The following is a 14,359-nucleotide window of genomic DNA, read 5'->3' as shown; positions in this document are numbered from 1 at the left end:
TCCTTCATGACCCCAAACAATGAAGAATCAGAAATCCAGATTGTAAACATTTGCCTAGTTAATCCTTTGCAGTGTAAAAATTGCTAAAGCAGAAGAAAACTAATTAATACCTTAAAATTGTTAATGCACAAAACCTTTGGGGACAAATCATATACTTTTGCATATACTAGTCTATAACTTTAATTGGTCAAAATGATTAAAATTTTATTTATTTTTTTCTTGTAATTTGACAAGGTTGTGAAACAATGGCTGAAAATAAATAGAGAATAATGATTGTTCAATAATTATACTTCTATAAATAAAAGTTCTAAAAATACTTTGATTCATAGACACACGCCAATGAACCTCTATTTTGATAAATAATTAAAACCAAAAAAATAAATAAAACCAAAAAAATGCAAAAAATCCAGGAAAATCCTATTAAATAATAATTATAATAACAACAATAATCAGCAGAATCTTAACCTCCTTTTTCAGATCATGATATATACAATGAAATACATTTGTTTAAATGCTTTTCGCTCTACTTTCCCACGACACCCCCCCCCACCCCCACCCCAGCACACCCCTTTATCCTAAACATATTTGAAAATGTAAAATCTAACTAGTCTTCTGTAATGGATGGTGTTGGGTGATTCTGGACCCCCTCCCCCACCCTCCACACCCCCATGTCCCTCACGTCTTCATATCCGATCACCTAGATGTCTCAGCCACTGGGTTCTGGGTTCCATGGTTACACAGTGTATGCCTGCTCTCAGATCAGAGGCTCAAGGCAACCTCTGCCATCACCTTAACGATTAATTTTCCTCTAGCTAACATACCCTTGATGGTTTGCATGAATGAGTTTAAATAACTAAATATAAAAAAAGATAAAAAAACAGGATTTCCTTCAATGATATTCCTTCTCATGACCCAAATAAATTTCTATATACACATAACTGGTGCTCAGTAGTCTGCTGTAAGCACAACCCCCCCCCCCCTCCCCCCCCCATGTGGTTATGAGATATTTGTGTTGGTCCCACTTTATGTGCAGTGTTGCTGTGTTGGTCCAAGGCCAGAAGCCTTGTGGGCAGCCCCCCAGCCCCCCCCCCTCAAACACACACACACACACACGCACACACACACACACACACACACACACACACACACACACACACACACACACTTTCAAACAGTGTGTGTGAAACAAGTGTGCAACTCCATGACATTGACAGTGTTTTAGCCAGTGACTAGCTGCAAATAGTTATTGGTCATACACTGTATACTGATGAAGTTGTAAATGAACTTTTGTTTGTTAATCTGAAGCGTTGTGCAATAGGTTGGTTAATCTGTAAAATGTATATATTTGTTTCAGTATTCCTTGTGTCACATATCTGAAATGAGCTGTTGGTCCCACAATTGGCAGCTGATATTTTGTGTGTGAATTTGTTTGCTTTTTTGTCTCTCTTCAATTGTATTTCTTCTGTCTGCTTTATACCTGTTATAGAGAGAGAGAGAGAGAAGGGGAGAGAAGAAGGAAAGACAAGATACAGGTCATTTGAAATGTCTCCTCACCTTGAAGGGATGCAGATACATCAAATATGGTGTACGGCAGGGCACTGTAGCAGTGATATTATGCTTCCAATATTTCCATGCAGTTGAAGGAGTAAACCAGTGAGTGGGTGTATGGTCTAATGTGTGTTCAGTATTAGTGACTGTTTCTAGTGGGAAAGATTTCTGGCAGGCAAACAAATTTCCAACATGCACCATAGGAATTCTGGGCCGTATGTTACAACGTACGATATCTGCTTAACTCAGTAATGTGTTGCATGTACTTTGTAGCGTAACCTGAATGCCTATATGAACCTTATGAGGAAATCACTGTTGTGGGTTCCTTTTTTCTACTACAAAACCCAGAATTCCTACAGAGGAATGCTGTTCTTTGGTCAGCACAATGCGTCACTTATGTCACCATAACAACCACAAACTGTCACCTCAAACCTCACGTAAGAGGTTTGAGAGATAGTGGATGAATCGCTGTCATTCTCTCCGTCTCTCTCCCTCACATTCTGCACACACGCGTGTGGATTCACGCACGCACGCGCACACACACGCACGCACACACACACGCACGCACACACGCACGCGCACGCACACACACACACGCACACACACGCACGCACGCACACACGCACACGCACACACACACACGCACACACACACACGCACGCACACGCACAAAGCTCATTCATTATCATACTTACTGCACAAAACAGCATACCCACTAGCACAAACTGTCTCATAATCAAATACAACCACACTGTAGCCCCCACGGTCACAGTAACTAAAACACCACCAGACTACGTATGGGAGTAGTAATAAGAAATATTCATGACCAAACAAAACACAGAGGAGACTGATCAAAAACAAAAGCCACCCAAACACTAGATTATTGAAATAGCTGCTAGAGTGTTTAATAGCTTTGGATTATTTTGATTTGATGCATTAGCTGTTACATTTACAATTCAATAAATCTTCAGGATGTAGTGTCAGTTATTGATCAGTATTTACAAAACAAAAGAGAAAGTCACAACGCACCAAACACAGTCCATGGTCACCACGGTAACCCGCCATGCACTCTTAGCATGGAGGATAGAGGACAAAGGGCCAAAAACAAAACTGCTAATGGCAACCATCACAGGCAGGAATATCGCCACAGCAACCAACACAGGCCAATTAACTTACAACAAACGGTGTGAGAGGAAGGGGGAGCTTTATTGGTTGCTAGGCCACCATAGCCATAGCGACGTGGTCTCCACACGAGTTATGATTGGACGGGGCAGCCTTGGGTGTGGATGAGGTTTTTGTTTGTTTGTTTGTTTGTTTGTTTTCAGGAGAATGAACAATAACACAGCACAAAAACAATAAATGAAAAGTAAAAATCAATGAAGGGATTATTGTCCAAGTTCTCTTTCACTTTAAACAGTCATTTCTTTAAAGTATTATATTATCATTTAACCAAAAACATGTTAAAATATAACTGTTAAAACTTCTCACTGGTCTAGAGTTTTAGACAGGTTAAAAAGTTAGTAGTGCATTACTGAGACTGAGATTTTAAATAGATGAGACTGAGATTTTAAATAGACTCAACCGTTTGCACTATGAGCTGCTTACTCAGCCCTTTCATCCTGGGCCTCACCTGGTCTGCTCAGTATGGACGGTTGGCATCCTTCGGCCTCTTCAGCTGCACTTTGAGCCTTTTCATGCCAATCTGAAAGCCATTCATGGCCTGGATGGCCGTCTGAGCACTGGCTGGGTTGTCGAAGCTCACGAATCCTGTAAAAGGAAAGGAGCCCATGAGGAGTAGTATGTGGACCAGGAACAGGTGAAGGTTCTGATCTTCATCGTTTGTTTGCTCTTCATAAATCAGAACGCTTGGGAATCCTGAATACCTATCTGGCTCTGTTCTTTGTGAATAAATCTCAGACTCACCAAAGCATTTGCTCTGATTGGTCGCACGGTCCACAAAAACCTTGGCTGAGATCACGTTGCCAAAAGGAAGGAACATTTGCAGCATCTCCGAGTCAGTGAACTCCTGAGGCAGGTGGTAGATGAAGATATTGCAACCTTCTGGCCCTGGATAAGAAGAAACCAAAGAAATGAAGAAGAAGAAGAAGAAGAAGAAGAAGAAGAAGAAGAAGACAGAATGAGAAGAACAGAGTAGAAATGATTACATGGTAATGTTGGTTTTTTTTTCATATCACAATCTAGAGCATCTACATCTGCAAAAAGATAATCCAGCATGTTGTATGGAGTACGCAAAAATACCCCTGGCTCAAAAAGGAGACAGCAAGTAACAAAAAACAGCATAATTGTGGTCCTAGAGGGTCGCAAGAACAGGACGTGTGTTGTACCTTCTCGCTGCTGCAGTTGCTGTGGTTGTTGTGGTTGCTGAGCGACCAGGGTGGGCTGATGAGGGAATGGCTGACCAACCAATCCATAAGCAGCAGGATATGTGGCTGTGGGCCAGTCATGATAGCAGGTGAGGTCAAGAGGTTCCACTCAAGTGCCACCGTAATAAAACAGCTTTGAAACATTCTGCATACGTGGAAATATAGGGGGTGAAACTGAGCATAAGAGGATGCCAGTGTGCAGTGTGCCTGAACATATGGAGGTGTAGGGAGCAGTGGGGAGCTGTAGGGAGCTGTAAGGAGCTGTAAGGAGCTGTAGGGAGCTGTAGGGAGAAGTAGGGAGCTGTAGGGAGCAGTAGGGAGAAGTAGGGAGCTGTAGGGAGCAGTAGGGAGCAGTAGGGAGCTGTAAGGAGCAGTAGGGAGCTGTAAGGAGCAGTAGGGAGCAGTAGGGAGCTGTAGGGAGAAGTAGGGAGCAGTAGGGAGCTGTAGGGAGCAGTAGGGAGAAGTAGGGAGCTGTAGGGAGCAGTAGGGAGAAGTAGGGAGCAGTAGGGAGCTGTAGGGAGCAGTAGGGAGCAGTAGGGAGCTGTAAGGAGCAGTAGGGAGCTGTAAGGAGCAGTAGGGAGCAGTAGGGAGCTGTAAGGAGCAGTAGGGAGCAGTGGGGAGCTGTAAGGAGCAGTAGGGAGCAGTAGGGAGCTGTAAGGAGCGGTAGGGAGCTGTAAGGAGCAGTAGGGAGCAGTAGGGAGCTGTAAGGAGCGGTAGGGAGCTGTAAGGAGCGGTGGGGAGCTGTAAGGAGCTGTAATGAGTGGTAGGGAGCTGTAAGGAGCTGTAAGGAGCTGTAAGGAGCTGTAAGGAGTGTCTGGACGCCTCACCAGTGTAGTGCTGCATGCCAGTGTAGGCCTGCTGCAAAGGGTCCAGTGCAGGACTTTGTGCTGAAGCATGATAAAAGATGGAAAGAGGGATGAGGAGGGGGAGGAGAAGAACAAGTGAATGGAAGAGAGAAAGTTGACATAAGAACAGCACAGCAGGGGCAATATTGTAGACTGAGGTAGCAATTTTAAATGTAGAGCTGATGATTTAATTAAAGAGGTATATGTTAAAAGTGCAGGGGCATCTTCACCTTGATATGGGTGGACTCCATTAGTGTAGAGTGTTTCAGAGGCTGACTGCCCACTGGGGGGGGCGGGCACAGCCGGGTAACTGTTGACTGCAATTGGTGGAGGCAGAGCAGGCACGGGTGTGGCAGCAATGGCTGGTGGAGTGCTCGTACCTTTAGTGGAAAACACACACACACACACACACACACACACACACACACGCACGCACGCACGCACGCACGCACGCACGCACGCACGCACGCACGCACACGCACGCACACACACACACACACACACACACAGACACACACACGCACACAGAGACACACACACGCACACAGAGACACACACACGCACACACACACACACACAGACACACACACGCAGACAAACAACCACACACACATGTAGACAAACAACCACACACACACAGGTAGACACACACACACACGCAGACAAACAACCACACACACGCACGCACACACACACACACACGCGTGCGCACACACACACACACACACGCACACACACAGACACACACACATGCACACACACGCACACACACACACACACACGTGCAGACAAACAACCACACACACACACACACACACGTAGACACACACACACGCACACACGCGCAGACACACACACGCGCGCAGACACACACACACACACGCGCAGACATACAACCACACACACACACACGTAGACACACATGCAGACACACACACACGCAGACACACACACACGCAGACAGACACACACACATGCAGACACACACAAACATCTTATCTTAGAACTTTCAAGTTAAAATCAAACTATGGGGAAAAATGTTTTATGACCATTTCATGTGGATAATGCATAATTTAGCTGTATTAAAGATTTACTTGTCAACCTGAATCAAGACCCATCATGAAGGGAGGGGTCACAGCGTTACAGGTGTGGGAAGGGGCGTGGTCACCTGAGGACGGGGTGATTGAAGCAATGGGCGTGGCAATGATGCTGCTGGGGTTGAGGGCGGCCAGCTGCTGCATTTGCACAGCTGCCACTGTTGCCACGGGAGACAGGTAGGCGGACTGTGCCACAAGTGCCTGCTGCTGGGCGAGCTGGAGGGGAGGAGCAGAAAGAGCCTTAGCCACGCCCCATTTGCACTGTGTTCAGAACCCCGCTTTTAATTCCCCAAGTGAGGCTTCCGGTTTGTAACTGATCCAGGCCCCTAGGTTGCCAGAAAATACCAGATGGACCGCAAATGTTTTAACACAGTGTCCTGTGCCTGTTCGCTCAGCCACCATCTTCATCTTGCTTAACTAGAAGGATCCACGACTGCCTTCATGAGTTCGATTTGTTTCATTTGAAAATAGAAATGCTCACGTTCACTCTTAGAGGCAGGACGAACGAACGAACGAACATGGTTGCTACGTGCTGCCGACTGACCACAGCCACTGACTGACCACAGCCACCGACTGACCACAGCCATCGCTGTGTGTTGGAGCAATTCAGAGAGCATTCTCTGTGACTGGGCTGTGGCATTTATTATTTACACGACACAATCATTTTTATCCAAGTGTACGTGCTCTGTTATACCATAGTAGGAAGATCGACGTTACACTACAGTAAGTTGGACGACGATGGTACACTACAATAAATTTACAGATAATGCTTCACTACTAGCTGGAGGACAAAACTACACTACAATAGGCTGTACTGTCAAAAGGCAAGAGGAATAGCCTCGGTGTTTCAATATGACACTGAAGTACTGGAGGTGCAAGTGCATTAGTAGATTAGTATTCTCTGCCTATGTGTAAGCGTTGTAAAGTGTGAGTAAGGTACACATTGGGACTCACGGCCTGCGTGTAAGCGTTGTAAGGTGTGAGTAAGGTACACATTGGGACTCACGGCCTGCGTGTAAGTGTTGTAAGGTGTGAGTAAGGTACACATTGGGACTCACGGCCTGCGTGTAAGCGTTGTAAGGTGTGAGTAAGGTACACATTGGGACTCACGGCCTGCGTGTAAGCATTGTAAGGTGTGAGTAAGGTACACATTGGGACTCACGGCCTGCGTGTAAGCGTTGTAATGTGTGAGTAAGGTACACATTGGTACTCATGGCCTGCGTGTAAGCGTTGTAAGGTGTGAGTAAGGTACACATTGGGACTCACGGCCTGCGTGTAAGCGGTGTAAGTGTGAGTAAGGTACATATTGGGACTCACGGCCTGTGTGTAAGCGTTGTAAGGTGTGAGTAAGGTACACATTGGGACTCACGGCCTGCGTGTAAGCGTTGTAAGGTGTGAGTAAGGTACACATTGGGACTCACGGCCTGTGTGTAAGCGTTGTAAGGTGTGAGTAAGGTACACATTGGGACTCACGGCCTGCGTGTAAGCGTTGTAGGCCCCCAGGTGAAGACTCATGGGGCTGATGACACCCAGCTGCGAAGCGACTTGCTGCATGCGCCTGATACCTCGCTCCTTCTCTGTGTCTGCAAACTTCACCACCAGACTGGAAGAGGCACCCTACGGAAGGAGGTAAGGAAGGAGAGAGCGAGAGAGAGAGAGAGCGAGAGAGAGAGAGAGAGCGAGAGAGAGAGAGAGACATTTCTTAGCAACAGCATGACAGAACTGTGTGAGTCAGTGCTGGTGGGTTTCCTGAATGTACTGAGCATGTGACGTGAGTATGTGTGAATACATGGGCGTGAGATTTTAATTTTAGCCAATTTCAAATGCATTTTCCCCCTTGTTTTATTTTGCATTTTCTGTTTGTTGATAATGCATCCACTCAGTTTTACTACTCGGTTCTTGTGTTGTTTCTGCTGTTTGTGTTTTTCTCTGATTTCTTCCATGCAGGCTGGTGTTGCAGTGGTTTATCAGAGGAGGGCTTGCCCCATCACTGCGAGTTCACTGATGTGAGTACCAGGGATGCCAGAAGCCCAAGGGAGAAAAACTGGCATTGCTGTCTGGGTGGGAGGGACAGCATTACCCGCCCCCTGTCACACACTGTGACACAAGCCAATTGTGCATTTGTGCTCACTGACGGGGGCGGTTGCCGTTATCCTCCTCTGCCTCAGCACAGAGAGATGAGGCGTTTGGTGTCGAGCATTCTGTCACTAAACTGGACCCTTCCGCGAGGCGTGGAAAACATAAAACTGATTGGTAGAGAGAGAGAATGACAAAGAGAGAAAGAGACAGGCAGAGAGAGAGAGAGATAGGCAGACAGATAGAGAGATGGACAGAGACAGAAAGGTGGATTGACTTACTGGTAGGGTTCGACTCCCGTGCAGGGCGCTGATGGCGGCTTGAGCTTCGGCGTTGCTCTGGTATTTCACAAACGCACAGCCTGCAACACACAAACACACTCCAGTCATACTGAACCTCAGAGCAAGTGAGAAGCTACACAGATAAACTTGTCGAAAGACATGCAAAGAAACCACCCCTGGCTATTCCACTGAAAACATCTGTGTCCCTAAATCCCAGAAAATGTGTTTTTCCATAGGGAAAGGAGAGTCCTAGCGTGGTCCTGCCGTTTGATCCTGTCAGCTGGGCAGAAATGCTCTAATGAGAAAAACTAAGAAAAAAACTGAGAAAAACTGCTGCATGCGGATGCTGTTCTCCTACAGCTTTTACAACACGTGAGGCTCAATGCGATGAAAGAATCTTCTGTTGGAGGTTTTAGGGTGGAGCACAGCAAGCCGTCCTCCGCTGGGGGGCGTGGAGGGGACGGGGAGGGGACGGGGAGGGGGCGGGGAGGGGGCGGGGAAGGGGCGGGGAGGGGACGGGGAGGGGACGGGGCGGGGAGGGGGCGGGGAGGGGACGGGGAGGGGACGGGGAGGGGGCGGGGAGGGGGACGGGGAGGGGGCGGGGAAGGGGCGGGGAGGGGGCGGGGAAGGGGCGGGGAGGGGGCGGGGAGGGGGCGGGGAGGGGACGGGGAGGGGGCGGGGAGGGGACGGGGAGGGGGCGGGGAGGGGGCGGGGAGGGGGCGGGGAGTGGGCGGGGAGGGGACGGGGAGGGGGCGAGGAGGCACCGTGTCGGGTAAGGCTGACCTCGCCAGGGCAAGAGCTCAGGGCTCATCTGTGATGGTGTGGTCAGATGGTCAGATGGACCCACAGAACCTGTCTAGAGCAGAAGCGTGCTGATGGTTTGCCATGGCAACCACATCATCCACTGTAAGTCAGATTGCCAGTAGTCTGAAAATGGCTGCTACATGAACAGAGACAAACTAACAATGCCAGGACAATTTTGTAAGTACTTTTAGTTCATGTTTGAAAAACTAAAGTACACACAATGCTGGATAATGTGTGCGGTCTGACCTTTGCTTGCGCCGTCCGGCCCTCTGAGCACGGTGCACTCCTCGATGCTCCCGAAAGGCTCGAACATCTTCCGCACGTCAGCGTCAGACTGCTGCTTTCCAAGCATTCCCACAAACAGCTTCCTGTCTGGAGGGAGGGAGGGTCTAAGAAACCAGCACTGGTGCTGTACAGCTACACTGAGGGAAGATGACCATTTTACCCACCAGAGGGCAGCATTTACCTTTTTTTTTTTTTTTTTTACTAAGCACAATGTATGTGGGCACAAAATTAATTATAGATGCATGTGCATGTTGGACATGGACAAACTAAAATGGTTATGTTTTCAATGATGACCTGAAGTATAAATTAGATACGAGTTTTTTTCATCAACTGAATGAACCTCAAATTCTCTGAGACATCAGGAGTGCTGTCTGTGTATGTGAAGGTGTCCTTGTGAACATTTACCTCCACGACCCTCACTGTCTGCAGGCTTTACCTGAATGGGCCGGTTCATCTGGAACACACGCACACACACACACACACACACACGCACACGCACACAAAGAATTTACATGTCATCACCTTCCATCTCTCTCGCTTAGATACTGTGTGTGTGTGTGTATGCAGTACAAACACAGGCTGAATACACATGGGATGACAAGTTTTGCTCCACCCATCTGTCTGCTTACGCTCTACTTCTCCTCTTCCTTTACTGCTCCATCCTTTCCTCCCCAGGGATCCTTACCACTCACAGGACTCTCATTCACACATCTCATCAAAGACAGACACAGAATCAGAAATATTCTCTTTTTCACTCACTCACCTCACACCCTTCCCCCTCATATCTCTCCCTAACTCTCTTGTTCAGACGACACCAGGAAGACACACCTACATGAGTTTAAGAGAGTGATGTGAAGAAGCTCGCCAGCTAATCTGGTTTAGAGTCCTTCAACAGATTAAAAGGGGAGATCCAGGGCTCATCAGCCAGAGGATGAAAGAGAGATCGAAAAGGGGGCAAAAGATAAGAGGGAAAAAGAGGAGGGGTATGAGAGTGGAGGGGCAGGAGAGGAGAGGAAAAAGAGAAGAGAGTAATAAAGGAGGGTAACAGAGGAGACAGACGTGGAGGAGAGTGAAATCACAATTGCGGTTGGCAAGAATACCAACCAAACATTTCAACTGCAAGGGACTACATTTTTTTTAGCTTTACTAAAAATGCCTATTTCTTTGTATCCTGGTTGGCCTCTGAAATAATATGTACTAAAATAAATAGAGTCTTGGAAAAATTTCTGTTGATGTGTGCTCATTAAAACAGTTTTATTCTTCATTCTACCACATTTTCCCATCAGCCTTTTAAATCAGTAAAGAGGAGTGATATTTTAAAAGTTATTCATTTTGCTTATCCAAAATGCACCTCCCCACACACACACACAAACAAAGGTAACTTTTAATATATACACACACAAAGGTAACCTTTAATATGCACATGTACACAAACCTTAAAAAAAAAAAAACGCCCTCAAAATGATCAGCTCATTAGCTAACACACATGTGCATGCACACACAATCACACAGGAGTACTTATCACTATTACTAAAGAAGGATTTTACATTGATTACTTCTGTCTGCAGCACTGTAATGTTCATCTCGGCGGTGGGTTTAACCCTTATGGGGGTCAGCCACAGTTCCATGCCGCCAGTCAAACTGATGGGCAGCAACGACAGCACGATGCCCCCATACACAGTGAACACCCCCCCCCCCCCCCCCCCCCCAATGGGTGGGACAGTGTGTGGGCTTACTGCTGTGTAGGTCATCATAAATAAATGGGCTGTCCACTGAGAAAATACAAGCGTAGTGGCTGCCACGCTCCTCTTCAAGGAGCAGCCCTCTTTAAAGACCAACATTACCCATCATGCCTCATTCACAGGTATCTGGAGAGCTGCTTCATTTAAGCCTTTGTAGCCTTGGCCAGCTCCTCAGATGATGGCGTAACAGGAACAGATAGCAGAGATTGGAGAAAAGAAAAGGAGAGCGTGAGGATGTAGAAAATATACAAAGGGGATGAGTGCAAGATAAAGAGAGCAAGAGAGAGGAAGAGAGAGAGCGTCATGGCACTGCCACTTCAGGTCGGCATGGCAACCAGACTACTGTCACCATGACAACAGGGAGCAGAGCTCTCGAGCAGGTAAACAAGGTTGCCCTGGACAACAGGGGGGGACGGATAGATATGGAGAGGGTGGAGAAAGAGATGGCTGAGAGAGAGAAGATAAATCACAGATGGAAAGAAACAAGGGGAGAGATGAGGTGGAAGAGGAAAAACTGAACAAATGAGTGGTTAAAAGGTAAGTGGATGAAAACAACAAAGAATTGAGAGTTTGACTGAGATGAAGGAGGAATGAGAAATACAGAGAGAAAGAGCGTGAGAGAGAGTAGTTAATAACACCCTCCCTGCACACACACACCCTCCCTGCACACACACCCTCACCTTCTTCCACCGCCCAAGTAAACGATGAACATTCTCAGTTACAGAGGGTGTAACATTACAGCTTCTGTCGTGTATGTCAACTACTCTGGAACACACGCATACTTATGCATATTCACTAGCAGAAACCATAAACACGTACATGCATACAGAGAAACACACACACACACACACACACACACACACACACACACACACTTAATCTATTCCATGTCCTACAGCTGGGGATTTCACTGGGATTATACGATATTTAATCCATAGATTATTCAATCAAATTACATTACTCTTCCCTGCCCCATGGTTTATCCACACGGATGTGCACGCGCGCACGCACGCATGCAAGCGCACACGAGCACACACACACACACACACACACACACACACACACACACACACACACACACACACACACACACACACACACACACACACACACACACACACACTGTGCCAAATAGTGACACACACTTTATGGCTTCATTTACAGCCTGTCTGGACCACATAGGACAAACACAAATGTCACATCACACAAATGTAATGCATTGATTTCACAAGGACACATGAACACTGCTACAAGCAATAAACCTACAATAGACCTTCACTGTGTGCAGGTTGTGTACACACAGGTGAAGAAACACACACACCACGCACTAGTCATTCTGAACGCACAGCAAGAAGGCAACAACACCACACGCTGAGTATACACTCCCTGATGGATATGTTAACTGCTCCCATGACCCATGCACAATTGTGTGTGTGTGTGTGTGTGTGTGTGTGTGTGTGTGTGTGTGTGAGAGAGAGAGAGAGACAGAATGTATGAATCTCAAACATCATGCTACTCACATTGATCTTTAAATTCATGCTGATTCAGGGGTTGCGTGCATGTGTGTGTGTGTGTGTGTGTGTGTGTGTGTGTGTGTGTGTGTGTGTGTGTGTGTGAGAGAGAGAGAGAGAGACAGAATGTATGAATCTCAAACATCATGCTACTCACACTGATCTTTAAATTCATGCTGATTCGGGGGTTGCGTGCATGTGTGTGTGTGTGTGTGTGTGTGTGTGTGTGTGTCGGTGAACACGTTGTGCGTGTGTGTGTGTGTGTGTGTGTCGGTGAACGCGTGTGCATGTGTGTGTCGGTGAATGCGTGTGCATGTGTGTGTGTGTCGGTGAATGCGTGTGCATGTGTGTGTGTGTCGGTGAACGCGTGTGCATGTGTGTGTCGGAGAACGCGTGTGCATGTGTGTGTCGGAGAACGCGTGTGCATGTGTGTGTCGGTGAATGCGTGTGCATGTGTGTGTCGGTGAATGCGTGTACATGGGTGTGTCGGTGAACCCGTGTGCATGTGTGTGTCGGTGAATGCGTGTACATGGGTGTGTCGGTGAATGCGTGTACATGGGTGTGTCGGTGAACGCGTGTGCATGTGTGTGTCGGTGAACGCGTGTGCATGTGTGTGTCGGTGAATGCGTGTGCATGTGTGTGTCGGTGAACGCGTGTGCATGTGTGTGTGTGTCGGTGAACGCGTGTGCATGTGTGTCGGTGAACACGTGTGCATGTGTGTGTCGGTGAACACGTGTGCGTCGGTGAACGCGTGTGCATGTGTGTGTCGGTGAACGCGTGTGCATGTGTGTGTCGGTGAATGCGTGTGCATGTGTGTGTCGGTGAATGCGTGTGCATGTGTGTGTCGGTGAACGCGTGTGTATGTGTGTGTCGGTGAACGCGTGTGCATGTGTGTGTCGGTGAATGCGTGTGCATGTGTGTGTCGGTGAACGCGTGTGCATGTGTGTGTGTGTCGGTGAACGCGTGTGCATGTGTGTCGGTGAACACGTGTGCATGTGTGTGTCGGTGAACACGTGTGCGTCGGTGAACGCGTGTGCATGTGTGTGTCGGTGAACGCGTGTGCATGTGTGTGTCGGTGAATGCGTGTGCATGTGTGTGTCGGTGAACGCGTGTGCATGTGTGTGTCGGTGAACGCGTGTGCATGTGTGTGTCGGTGAACGCGTGTGCATGTGTGTGTCGGTGAACGCGTGTGCATGTGTGTGTCGGTGAACGCGTGTGCGTGTGTGTTTGTCTACACAAAAGCCCAATTCTCACTCTCGCCCTGGTCACTGCATCGCTCCCGTTCCCTAGCAACCCAGCATCCCTCATCCCAGCCGTCTCCTGGCAACAGGACCTGCGACCGTAATCAACCTGCCACCCCACCCCCAATGGCTCCTCTCTCTCTCTCTCTCTCTCTCTCTCTCTCTCTCTCTCTCTCTCTCTCTCTCTCTCTCTCTCTCTCTCTCTCTCTCTCTCTCTCTCTCTCTCTCGTCCTCTGACTCTGTGTGTGTTGCTCCCTTTTCAAATGATTTTCAACAAAGGCAGAAACATGTCTTGTCCCTGTGATACCCACATCAACTGAGCTTTAATCGCCCAAGATTACAGACAAACCAATGGAGTAGGCCTTCTGTCTCTTACACATGCACGCACACAATCACACATACACTTAATATGCAAAATATGGATCAAATATCACATCTCATCATCAAATCTCATTCAAAATGCAGGCAGCAGTCAGATGGTACAGATGTCTGTGCTCCATTAAAATGCTCAGAAAACATTAAACAGGAACACTGAAGATTACACA

General features: G+C 47.6%; 1 protein-coding gene across 5 annotated transcripts in view; it reads right to left on the bottom strand.

The window, feature by feature from the left end:
• Positions 1-1,003: 1,003 nt before the first annotated feature.
• celf3a (cugbp, Elav-like family member 3a) overlaps positions 1,004-14,359 on the bottom strand; it is a 96,718-nt gene continuing 83,362 nt past the window's right edge. For 3 of the 5 annotated variants that reach the window (XM_077008117.1, XM_077008118.1, XM_077008119.1), the window contains 11 exons: positions 9,726-9,774; positions 9,282-9,407; positions 8,232-8,311; positions 7,348-7,491; positions 5,946-6,090; positions 5,008-5,157; positions 4,760-4,819; positions 3,894-3,998; positions 3,472-3,615; positions 3,179-3,315; positions 1,013-1,477 (listed from right to left, as the gene is read on the bottom strand). In XM_077008117.1, coding sequence (XP_076864232.1) covers positions 3,188-3,315; positions 3,472-3,615; positions 3,894-3,998; positions 4,760-4,819; positions 5,008-5,157; positions 5,946-6,090; positions 7,348-7,491; positions 8,232-8,311; positions 9,282-9,407; positions 9,726-9,774 — 1,131 coding nt within the window. In that variant the 3' untranslated portion in view covers positions 1,013-1,477; positions 3,179-3,187. Of the gene's footprint in view, positions 1,478-2,724; positions 2,824-3,178; positions 3,316-3,471; positions 3,616-3,893; positions 3,999-4,759; positions 4,820-5,007; positions 5,158-5,945; positions 6,091-7,347; positions 7,492-8,231; positions 8,312-9,281; positions 9,408-9,725; positions 9,775-14,359 lie in introns of all 5 variants that reach the window. The other 2 variants (XR_013131695.1, XM_077008116.1) reach the window with 2 other exon arrangements.

Source organism: Brachyhypopomus gauderio, chromosome 6, assembly GCF_052324685.1.
Source record: "Brachyhypopomus gauderio isolate BG-103 chromosome 6, BGAUD_0.2, whole genome shotgun sequence".
Lineage (NCBI taxonomy): Eukaryota > Metazoa > Chordata > Actinopteri > Gymnotiformes > Hypopomidae > Brachyhypopomus > Brachyhypopomus gauderio.
Note: the sequence above shows the minus strand (reverse complement) of the source record. Positions and strands in the feature narration are given on the sequence as shown.